The 12,575-nt window shown below is 34.5% G+C and overlaps 1 protein-coding gene across 1 annotated transcript in view; it reads right to left on the bottom strand.

Annotated features, from left to right (window-relative positions):
• Positions 1-1,590: 1,590 nt before the first annotated feature.
• CDH10 (cadherin 10, type 2 (T2-cadherin)) overlaps positions 1,591-12,575 on the bottom strand; it is a 135,787-nt gene continuing 124,802 nt past the window's right edge. The window contains exons 9-12 of the mRNA XM_005874481.2: positions 12,175-12,296; positions 6,880-6,988; positions 5,245-5,496; positions 1,591-2,635 (exon numbers count right to left, since the gene is read on the bottom strand). Coding sequence (XP_005874543.1) covers positions 2,145-2,635; positions 5,245-5,496; positions 6,880-6,988; positions 12,175-12,296 — 974 coding nt within the window. The 3' untranslated portion in view covers positions 1,591-2,144. The remainder of the gene's footprint in view (positions 2,636-5,244; positions 5,497-6,879; positions 6,989-12,174; positions 12,297-12,575) is intronic.

The raw sequence follows: 12,575 nt of genomic DNA, 5'->3' as shown, positions 1-12,575 counted from the left end.
CGCCAGGGGCAACCCAAGCCTCCTGCTCACTCCAGCTCCGTGGCTGCCTGCCGCCATCTTGGTTGGGTTAATTTGCATATAGTCTCTCTGATTGGCTGGTGGGCGTGGCTTAAGGCATAGCGAAGGTATGGTCAATTTGCATGTTTATCTTTTATTAGTGTAGATAATTAAAATATTCAAATAAGAACTTTAATTATTGACATCTAATATCAATAAAAATAGCTAATGCTGGAAACTTAAAAACTAATTTTCAATCAAATGAGTATGATATTTTGCATCATAACTAATGTGAAATGCTCACAATATATACCCTCTTTTATCTTTTTTATTTTTTGCTGACTTTATTTGAATGGATAATCATAATAGGATATTGAGGGTTTTATCTTCCTTCAGTTCAATATATATGATCAAACCTTTATTTTTCCTTAAACTTTGAGCTTTTTACAGCCAGCCTTCTGGGTACATAAATAGGTTCTTAGAATATAGGAAATAAACCAACTTAGGCTTTACTATGATCTAAAGTGCCGCTTAGACTTAAAGTGTGACTGTAATTTTAACTAAGACCACATAGGTTTTCTTTCATAATTAGATTACTATGCAAACTCACATGTCTGTAGTCAGAGGGATGTGTATCTTTTCAGCCTGGAAGTTAGGAGAAAGAAAATCATTCAAGGAGATGGAAATAATTAATTCTGCATTAAGGATATGTCAATATTGCACTCTGACTCACTCCAGAAGCATAGCAGTCTCACTAATTAGAGAGAACACGAATCCTTGGTATTGTTTACGATATACTTAGCTGGGAATGAGACTTCTTAATGCGACTTCTTAGTGTAGGTCCAGCAAAGTGGTCCCAAATTATTTATAAATGAACATGTTTGGAGCTTGTGAAAGAAGGGATAAGTTAGAATCAGTTGGCCTTAAGATCTCAGGATCTCCGAATAATTAACTGCCAGTTTGACTTTTGTTGTTGTTATTGTTTGCTTTATAGTAAATCATTCATTGACACAAAAATAGACTTTTTGCAAATAAATAAATATGCAATGTATTTTTGAAAATATGATATAATTACAATGCTCTCTCTTACTGGAATATTCAGCATTATTACTCTCATTACTAGGCATTTTCAAAGTCACCATGGGAGGTGAATATGTTTTCCATTAAAGGATTATTTCAGTCTGAAATCCATCTGAACTCTGTTGCCTATGAACCTCAATAGCAAAAATGTCATACAAAAATAAATGTTTTAATCTTTCAGACATTATTTTAGTGAATATGTACAAAACAAAGTAAGTACGTTGCTGGCATTTTGGAATATTCAGCATAAGGATGTCCATGTTCTAAATTTGCTTACATGGGAATTTTTTAAATGGTCTAAAAATGATTATTACTTTTAATTCACATATCTCGGCATAACAAAACTCAATGGAAAAAGGATCCTTACCTACATCATATTAATTTGGTCAGAGCTCTAAACAGCAATGATAATGACTTTGTGTTCTTACCTGTGTTCCATGTAATTTTGTACCAAGATATTTAGCCCATGGGAAACCTTTTCTTCCTAGGGAAAAAAAGAAGCTGGAGACAATGTAGTTGTAAAAACTGGTTTATTTTTTAAAAATAAATACAAAAATATAAATATAAAACATTAGCAGATAGAATTTGATGAAATGAAATTGCACAAACGTTTTGTATACCAGGTTGCATATCACACCTACTAACACCACATGTACATTTAATTTAATGTACAGAACAGGATATACCTTAAAATTTGTCTTCACCTTTTTTAAAAGCTTCATTTGCAAGGGCAGGGCATGTATCTAACAGAAGCGGCTTGTTTGTGAGGTTGCTTAAGGGAGAACTATTCCTGTTCACGGTTCTGAAATTATCTTTTATTTCTAAAATGGACACCACTGAATTTCCATAGCTTTGGCTCTTGGAAGTGATTAAATAAAATGCCGTATATATTCCATGAGACATCCTACAGGAAAGAATTAATGTGATTAACGAACAAATTTAAAAAGCAAATGGGGAAAAAATTGTGCTGAGTGGCAGGAAAATTCTCCTGGATGTCGAATATTGTGAAGTGGAGACGGTGTTGGCCAAGTGCCTTCCTCTTGTTTGAGCAGAATATATACCCTAGGTTAGGAGTCTTTGTCGCTTTCCCCGCCACCATACATCTCCGCCAGCTTGTTGAACCGAGGGCCCCATTCCCGGAGGAAATCATAGTTTTGGTCTCCATCAGTGGTACCGGACTCCAAGGAACTCAGAGATTCCGCCACGGAGTCGTTCCCTTCGTAGGCATAGGTTGCCAGCGAGTCGTAGGGAGGCGCGGTGGGGTCGAGATCATGCTCCTTCAGCCGTTCATTGATGAAATCCCGCACATCCGTGTTGTCTGGCGCCGTGGGAGTCCTTCGGGGTATGAATAAAGTCTCCGGAATAATATCTCGCCGCAGCTTCTTCTCCTCGATGGCTGCGGGGTTCCTCAGGGTGCCGATATCAAAGGCCTGGGTGTCCTCCTCTCCGCCCCCCTCGTCGTTGTAGCTCACGATGTTGTCTCTGATGTCTTCTTTAGACAAGATCAGAGGTTCTTTTTTCCGCTGTCTTTTCAGAGCTGCAAACAGTACTACTATCACTTGGAGAGAAAAAAAAAAAAGATACATTAAAGATCCAGCTACAACACCATATACAGAACGAGTGGTAGGAATACAAAGGAGTTTAAGTAATGGGTTTTCCAGGACAGGTTAGAATTTAAGATTAATTTTGTACTTTTTGATCAATTTTTTTTTTTTTTGTGGGGGTGGAGGGGTCGGGGGAGGGTATTAATGGATTTAGCTAGGATGGGTAGAGTTTAAGTGTCTAACTTATTTTTAAAACAATTTCCCAAATCCAGTGGCTTATTTTATCTTGCTAAGAACTGTTTAAAGATAGTTCTTGATTGTAGAGACATTATTTATACTTTGCATTAAACAGTGACATAGATGTTATATTTTTAAAATTGACACACATTAAATTCAGCTTAAAATGAAACAATTAAGAAGGGCAAAAATATGTCTACGTTTTTCACATACTTATACATTATTGAAAAAAGGCAGCATTGCCCGGCCAGTGTGGCTCAGTAGTTGAGCATCGATCCATGAACCAGAAGGTCATGGTTTGAATCCCAGTCAGGCCACATGTGAGGGGCTTGTGGGCTTGATCCCCAGTAGGGGGCATGCAGGAGGCAGCCAATTGATGATTCTTCCTCATCATTGATGTTTCTCTCTCTCCCTCTCCTTTCCTCTCTCTGAAACCAATAAAAAAAATTTTTTTTAAAGGCAGCATTTTTCACAAGATATGGAGTACTGGTTTCTGTTAAATAGCTTTACTGATGAATTTGCATAGATTTGTTTTTCTTACATTGTAGAAAAAGACCTTAATTGCTATAGGGGGAAAATGGCCACATTACTTAGACATCATTAGTTTAGAAATTATGAAGTTTTCCATGGAAATATATATCACACATGAGATCAAAAATAATTGTTGGATCACATGATGGCAAAGAAAGAATTAATACATTGAATTAACTACAAAAACCTTGGCTAGATACATCTTAAGTGTAGTCCACAAGTAGAAATGTGTATCACTCAATGTGTATCCCTAGTTCCAGAACAAGGTATGAATAATAATAATTTAAATCATACTATTAATAATGGCATAAAAGTAGAATATAGATAATATCAAATTCCGTCTGGTTGTATTAGTTTCCCATCCTCAATTTGGTCATGATCTTTTAAAATGAAGATTTGAAGAAACAGAGGTAAATTCAATTAGATGAGGAAAGGGAGGATACATATGTTACCAGGCATATGTATGAAGAAATATCTTTGTATTTAGCTTCTTATAACAAAGATTTAAAGAATATGGAATTTATTAGTTATGAACTGAATGTGTCCTCTCCAAATGCATTTTAAAGCCTAAATCCCCAATGTGATGGGATTTGGAGGTCAGGTGTTTGGGAGGTAACTGAGTCACAGGAGTGAAGTGCTCATGAGTGGGATTAGACACAGGTGAGATCATTGCTTTCTGCCACGTGAAGACACAAAAGATAGTCATCTGCAAAGGAGGAAGTATGCCCTCAACCAAACACAGAACCTGCCAGTGCCTTGAACTTGGATTTCAGCCTTCAGAACTGTGAGGATTAAATTTCTGTGATTTAATCTATCAGTCACGGTGTTTTGTTATAGCAGTCCAAACTGACAAAGACAATTATAGTATTTTTGAAGTGGTATTAAGTTATGTTTTCTCTTGTTGACATAGAATGTCAGGCTACTTGCCTTTAAGCGTATGTAAGAGGGCAAACAGGAGACTTTTTTTAATGCAACAAAAAAGAAAAACTTAATCCATTGATAAACATTTTTGACCTTCAAAGTGATTAAAAAATTAGGACACTTCCTAGAGAACAAAGATATTTATTCTTCAAGTTTGGGAGAAAATATGACATTTATTTTGCCCAAATTTATGTATTCATACACACGCATGAATTTTGACTTAAAAAATTTAAACTTCAGATTGTTTATCAACCAAATAATCTTACCCAGCAAAAAAAAAAAAGGGTTCTAATAATGAGGATAATGAAACTTACTAAGATTGGCTCCAAAATCCAACTTCATTTCACTGCTTCTTAAAATATCAGGTACAGTGTTGTACAGTGTTTTTGATTAGGGACACAGAAATACTCACATAGTTTTAAGATAATGCAATTACAGAGTAATTTAAACCTGATTCTTAATTCAAAAGCAGTTAAAAATCAATTTGCTCGAGGTTATAAAATCCAGTATGTTTTTTTAAGAACAAGTGAACCAGGTAAAAAGGACTATTTGAACATTATTTCAGTGAAGAGGTAAGATAGTGAGACCTCCATCCAGCCATAAAAAAGGTGGAAATAAACTTTAGATGTACTGAAAAATTATACATACAGTGACTAACCGATAGCCTTGCCTTGGTTCAGCCACTCAGAAACGGTGTAACCTTAGACAACGTTTTGAACATCTCTAATTTTCAGTTTCATTATTAAAAAACAAAACAAAAAAACAAAGGACGGTAATAACTCTGATCAGATAAAATATATTAATATAAGCAATATTCCCTGGATAATTCATATCTAAAACATTGGGGTTAGTTTGGGGAATATATTTTAATAGCAACATTTCTTGCTTGCAAGTATATTAAAGTAAGCAATCGAAGTTCTCTGCAGCCTCTTACCCAACAGGATGATGATGCAGAGGAGGATGGCGATCAGGGCTCCGGTGCTGAGGCCGGCGGGGAGCAGCAGGGCCTCAGCGCTGCAGGACTGCATGTTGCCCTGGCCGTCGCATGCGCACACGCGGATGGTCAGCGTGCCCGTGCTGCTCTGGATTGGGTAATCATTGTCTGAGATCACCACCGGCAAGAGATAGGTGCTTATTTCATGTCTATTGAATCCATTTTTTCTGGTTAGAATTCTGGCAGTATTATCTAAAGTAAATGTTAAAATATTACAAAAGACTTGGAACAATAAAAACAGATCATCCTGACCACCATGGTTTTAACATATAAATAAACCAATGTTTATGGGAAATATAAAACTTAACATCAATTTTCCTATAAATTGTATGCAATGCAATTAAAATACAAATATAAGATAAAGTAGATAGTTTGAGGAATCCAGTACTATGATTGTTTATATATTAGATTTTCAACTAATTCGCAGATGTTTTCAAAACGGTGAATTTTTGTAAGTGAATCATTTATCAAGACTACATAGATAATAGCATAGTTTTCAGAAACAAATATTATGCATACCAAGCAAACAAAAAATCTTAGTAAATGTTTCTTATTTACAAATGAGCATGTATGTCTACACACACACACACAACACATTAATTAAATACTCATGCAGAAATAAGATTGGATAAAATTTCAGAACAGTTGCACTTTTAAAATCAATAATGTAGACAATAAATTTATGAGTCCCAGTCAATATTTTTGAATTTTGATTTCCACCCATTAAAATGAATATACTGCATAACTCAAAGTATTGGTGTAGCTCAAAGACAATTAATGTCTAGTGTCTAATAGTCATACAGGAAAAAGTAGGTAGTGGGATGCTGACCTTTCTTAAACCCCTCCCTTTTCCTGTAATTAGTTTAACAGATTTATGAAGGAAAGAGAAGTTCTAATTACATACTTGTATTTAGACGAGACCAATTACCCATACACATTCTCAAAAAAAAGCTGTACACCTTTTTTGTAAAAATAGTAACCATTAACATATCCTCTTCTTCTAAAATATATTTCTAATGTTTTTGAGAATGCAAAAATAATTTCAGTATTTTTGACCACAGAGACATTATAAAATTCACGTGTTATGCAGGAGAATAGTATATCTTGCTCTTGCAATTACACTTCCGCATTCAATCCCTTCACAACGCCAGGCTGGTATGGCTCAGTGGCTGAGCATCGGCCTATAAACCAGGAGGTCATGGTTCAATTCCTGTTTAGGGCTCTATTCCCATATGAGGTGTGCAGGAGGAAGCTGATCAATGACAAGTTAATGTTATTTCTCTTTCTTCTCACTCCTCTTGTTGTGTCCTGCCCTTTTATTAAGGGAACTGATTATTTCCAGTCTTTCTATTGTTTTCAAGATTCAATTTTTTAATTAAGACTCATATAGAGACTTTTTCACATATTTCATTATTATAAAATTTAAGAGAGTAAAGAAATATCTGATAAAAACAAAATTTTGTAATCCAGATCAATAAGCTAATACATCATGTATATGGTTACTGTTACTTTGGGTGAAATTTTTTGTTAATGTCACCCTAAATCACAATGAATAGATTACGTTCTACAATTTACCTTCATTGTCCTGTACTGTGAAGTTTGGATTGACAGCAGCTAAACTGAAGAAAAATTTTTGTCCACCTAAAGGGTCGTCTTTGTCTACTGCACTAATAGTCTGTATGAGCTGCAAAAAAAAAAAAAGAGAGAGAAAAATGCATATTTCTCAAACTTCCATGGGTATTATATGCCTTATACCACGTAATTTTTTGACATCCAATTTTGTCTAAAATATTTTAAAGACAATTGACTTTCTTTCTCATGCATTTATCTTTATTTGAATTATTTCATCATTCATATTATTACTTTGATTTTTAACAAAGTCTCTATCTTTTTTTCTCTCTCCCTCTCAAATTTTCTTAAATATTATCCATTCCTTAAAAATAACACATGGTAATATTACATTCTTGGCAATGTTATCATTTAGACATAGGATTTGAAGTAAGTAGGTTATTTCATATATATTTAAACATTGATCTGGAAAGATATATCTAATGTAGGAACATATTTTTTAATTTATTTTGATTATGACTTTCCTCCTCATCAAAGTAAATCAGAAGCTATTAAAAATGTAAAGATTTTATAGACAACATGATACATACTTTTTAAAAAAAGAAGCACAAACATTTTATTAACTACTTTAATAGTAACAGTTCACTACATCTGTACTGTCTATAAAATTGTATGTTTTTAAAATTCAACATATACATACTATGGGGAATGGTTATATTATAAGGGCCAACTCTGGTTTTTCTGCAATAAGAGACAACAGAAGAATCTACCTGCTAACAAAGTAGAAAAATCTCCACCTTAAATTATAATTATGTCATTGCTTTGAACATGATTTATACTAAAAAGTAGGTTAGGAAAAATTGACATAAATGAAATAACATATCATGAAATATAGACTAATAAAAAGTCACTAAGATTAATAGGTTAACACACAGAGAATGTGAAAGTAGAGCTAATGATCTTTAAAAATAAAATCTATGATGTCTCACATTTATGGACCAAAATAATATATTTCAGAGAAAAAAAACAGCCACATTTTTACATGTATCTGTAATAAATTATAAACATTTACTTAAGAATTCTAAATTAAAATGTATTATTGTAATAAAACATAGTAGCATTGTAGATTTTAAAATCAGTGGTTCATTGGTACATCTTCATTAAATGCTATGAAGGAAATAAGTGAAGCTCATATTAACAACACAGATAAGATAGAATCACATGTCAGAAATCTATGTCAAATTACAATATATTTTTATGACCCTAATACTCCTCTATTGCAGATGGAAGCACGTACTTCCTTTTCACATTTTTTTTTCTTTGAGACACAACTTGGCTTCTAGTGTCCAACTTCTCCATATCCAGCATTTACTTTTAAATCTAGTTTTCCTTTACTTTTCCAGTCATACATTAAAAAATCACAATATTTTGTTTATGTATATTACCATAAAGTATTGTGATAGAAATCAGAAGTTGGCAACAAGAAGCAGATAAAACTATTTTCTCTTTCTCTATATAACACTCACTATTTTATTTCTACTGATGATAAATTCATTTTGACCCACTTTCAAAAAACGAGGTTGCCACAATTAGGGGAAATATCCTAATGATGTCCAGTATTCATTTTAAGCACTTGAAAAACAGACACAGATACGTCACTTATATTTTATCTCCTTACCAGTTATATAACTTGTTTACATTTTCACTGGGCTATTCTCTTAAATCAACTTGCAAGGTATTGTAGTGATCAAACTATAATGGAGTGTAGGATGATGAATGGATTTTAAGATGTTTAAAGTTAGAAAACTGGTCACTACATTTTAATTTGGAAAGACTGATAGTTTTGTTGTCTGTGGAACTGGGGTTCTTGGGGTGCCACTGGAATGAGAAGCTCTTGAGGCTCCCATGGAGGATGAGATATTGTAGAAAGCTTTATTTCTGAGGAATTACACCCTGAGTTTCCAAAGTTTCATTTCCCTCAGTTCACCATAGAAGTATAGCTGTGGCTTCCACAGAACTAGATCAAAACCAGTGTCTTGAGTTTCCACTCCATGTTGGAGCACAGGTCTAGTCCAGCATCAGACTAGGTTAGTTTGTGTTCCCCACTGCAGTCCATCAGCCCATTACTTGTGGGGTCTGCATGGTTGGGGGTCATGGGAAAGTGCAAGAGAGCCATAAGAGCACCAATGGCCAAGAGCCACACAGAGACTAGGGGATTATTTGGGGGGCTTTCATTGGCCCTGCCCCCTCTAGCCAATGATCTCTGTCCCCAGGTATGACTGACAGGCATCATCTTCCCTGCATCCCCAACTTTACTGTACATGCATCTTTCTTCCCCTTTGTCCAGTCCCTTCCCCCAGTGATCTGCAGGGAATGGGCAGGTGATTCCCTGAGGAGTGAAACTGCAGCTTCCTGGTGAAGCTGCCCAAATGGCCACACTTATAATGACTGGCCTCCTTTTGCCCCTTTGTTATTATTAATAACAAGCTAATTACAATGGTATCTATTTCTGTTGATGAAAAAACTGCCTTTGTTCTAGTATACAGATACTTTTTCAGTTGTTAGGGAAGGAACTAAACATTGTTTAAACTATACATGTATGATATTTTGGGTTTGAGAGGGCCTGGAGTTTAGATACTATTGATGGGTAATATAAGCAGCACTCCTCCCTGGGAATTCTCCTATGAGATTGAAATGCTATTTCCTTCTCATAGAGATAAAAAATTGTTAAAATATGTTAATTGACTGAAAGTATGAGGAAAAAAATATATAAAAAGAAAAACAGCATGTCCTCTCTTCTCCTCTCTCCTAAGGTTCCTACCCTGTTTTGGAGATGGAAAAAAAAGGAAAATCAAGTGGCCTAGTTCAGAAAAAAGAAGGGAATATTAAATATTAATACTATGTCAATTCTAAGCTATATCATTTCCCAGACTGGAGGGCGGGGGATAGGTTTCTACCATTACAGCAAGGAATAGGCAAGAAAGTGGTTGCAGGTGGCAATTAGCTTTATTTTTGTCTCCTCATTTTGTCCAAACACCAAATGAATGAAATTATTTCCCATGTTGTTGTTCTAAATGTTCCTCTTAAGGAACACTTACTTCAGAGGAGTATTGAGTGGATTGAAATACTCCATAAATACAGAAGTCCTAACATAGCTCTTACTTCTTTGGAAGATAAAAGACAAAGTTAACAAATGAATTTCAAGGAAGGATCAGTGAAGAAGGACTTTACCAAATAACCTTTTGATTTTTTCCTGCTGGGATGTCATAACCTAGAATTCCATCATAGAATATCTAACAGTTTAGTTTAAGCAACAATGTTTAAGTCTATGAGACCAAAATGACATCTACTAAACTGGTCTTATTAAAAATAACTGCCATGAGCCCTGGTCGGTGTGGCTCAGTTGGTTGGGTGTCATTCCATGCACCAACAGGCTGCCAGTTCAATTTCTGGTTGGGGCACATATCAGGGTTGTGGGTTCGATCCCCAGTAGGGCGTGTGTAGGAGGCAGTTGACTGATATTTCACTCTTACATCGATGTTTCTCTCTCTGTGTCCCTTTCTATCTATCTCTGTAAAGATCAATTGTAAAAAATCTTAAAAATAAAAAAAATATAAATAACTGCCATGAGAGACTATTACACATGCAGCCAATTAGACAAAATTTATTAATCATGCTGTTCTAATCATGTTCATAAAAATTGGCTAACTTACTTTTTATTAAAATCATCTTTGATTTGATTATATTTTCCTTCTCTATACCAATTGCTATTTAAAAGTCCAAAAATATAAGGTCACTGTGCTAGATAAAGTCAAAAAATGGAAAAAGAAAGCAATTGGGTCCTAACCGGTTTGGCTCAGTGGATAGAGCGTCAGCCTGTGGACTCAAGGGTTCCAGGTTCAATTCTGGTCAAGGGCATGTACCTTGGTTGCAGGCACATCCCCAGTAGGGAGTGTGCAGGAGGCAGCTGATCGATGTTTCTCTCATCGATGTTTCTAACTTTCTATCCCTCTCCCTTCCTCTCTGTAAAAAATCAATAAAATATATTAAAAAAAGAAAGAAAGCAATTTGTATACAGTTGATCTGTATACTTTGAACACATTTGTAAATAAGTATTTATAATGACTCAAATATTCTGAAAAGATATCTCTTGCAAATCAAATAAAATAACCATAGAGGAAGCAATGTCTGCAGCAATTGCTAAGTGGGTATTTTATCTATTAGAGAAAAAGCTTCAACTTATATCATGCTGAGCCTCGAAAGCAGAGGACTATTTGGAATGGTATTTTTAGGGCACACACTGTTTCACTAAGAAGTAGGTCGGAAGTAGCTAAGTCACTTAAATATTTCAAATTACACATTTCCATAATACTTTCAAATTGAAAAAAGAAATCATATTGAACAATTTACCATTTCAAACAATACACAGGCTATTGAATCCCTATTACAATCTTCAGAAGGAAGTATCTCAGTTATTCCACAAAATAATTTACATAAAAATATAACCATGGCATTGATGTCTATAAAGAGCATCAAATGATGTCAAAACACCATATAGTTCTATGATGGTTCCCTTTCTTTAGTGAAACAAATTTGATGCCCAATTATTATTTATAACATGCAGCTTCCTTCTGTGAAGATAGCACTTAAACCAATTAAGAGCATTTCTTCCAGCCATATATGCTGAAGCTTTTCAAAGAACAAAATGAGTCCACTGAGGACAAGGCATAAAGAGTTATAAACAAAGCTGATGCAGGAAGAATGTTTTAAAGGGTGAAAACTAAGTCATTAAGCAGTTTATGTGTTGTTATAATGATGAAATGCAAGTGCAAAGGTAAGGAGAAAATTCTGCAGCCCCACTTCAAAACCGTGTTTGCAGACATTGAAAAGTTGATTAAGTGTTTTGCCAATACCATGCATTTGTCTGTGTTTTTCCCAACTTTTATTTCCCATCTCTCTATCAGTTTTCAATATTTATCTAATGGAATATCAGAGGTTTTCCTTTGTTTGCTTTTTAATCTGTTTTTGTTATTGAACTTTTAAGAATCTAAAGTTATTTACTCTTACAATTTAACTTTTGTGGCAATGATAACATCTTGTATACATTAGAAATTTACTGTTATTTATAACATCTCCAACCTTAAAAACATCAGCATTTGTTTGTTTTTAATTATATTACTGGCACTTTAAATGAGTGTTGTTTTTTATCTCCACTTTCTCATTCCTCTCAAGATTGGGAAAAGAAAACATTTAATCATGCCGTTAAAAATCTTCCTATGCTTAAACCCTAGGAGTACTCACCTGTCCTGGTCTGGCATTTTCACACACAAAAGTGTCATAGAAGACAGCAAATTGTGGGGCATTGTCATTAACATCCAAGATTCTCACAAAAACAGCCACACGGGTCATCTCTTTGGGATTATCTAGAAAAGGGAAAAGAAACATTTGTTTAGAAAGACACAGTTTGCACTATATTTATTTATATAAGCATCTATGGATTAAGTGCTCACACACAAATAAGCATCGGGGCAATTCTACTAGCATAATGAGCAAATGCAATAAAGACAATTACTAAGAGCCTAATTATATAGTCATGAATTCAGTTATTATTGGGCTCAAGTGTACTATTATTTTGGAAAATATTTTTTAAAAGCACAATGCAGTGTAATTGAGTTCATATTATATTTGTGGTTTGCCATCCA

Source organism: Myotis brandtii, unplaced genomic scaffold, assembly GCF_000412655.1.
Source record: "Myotis brandtii unplaced genomic scaffold, ASM41265v1 scaffold440, whole genome shotgun sequence".
In the NCBI taxonomy this organism is placed as follows: domain Eukaryota; kingdom Metazoa; phylum Chordata; class Mammalia; order Chiroptera; family Vespertilionidae; genus Myotis; species Myotis brandtii.
Note: the sequence above shows the minus strand (reverse complement) of the source record. Positions and strands in the feature narration are given on the sequence as shown.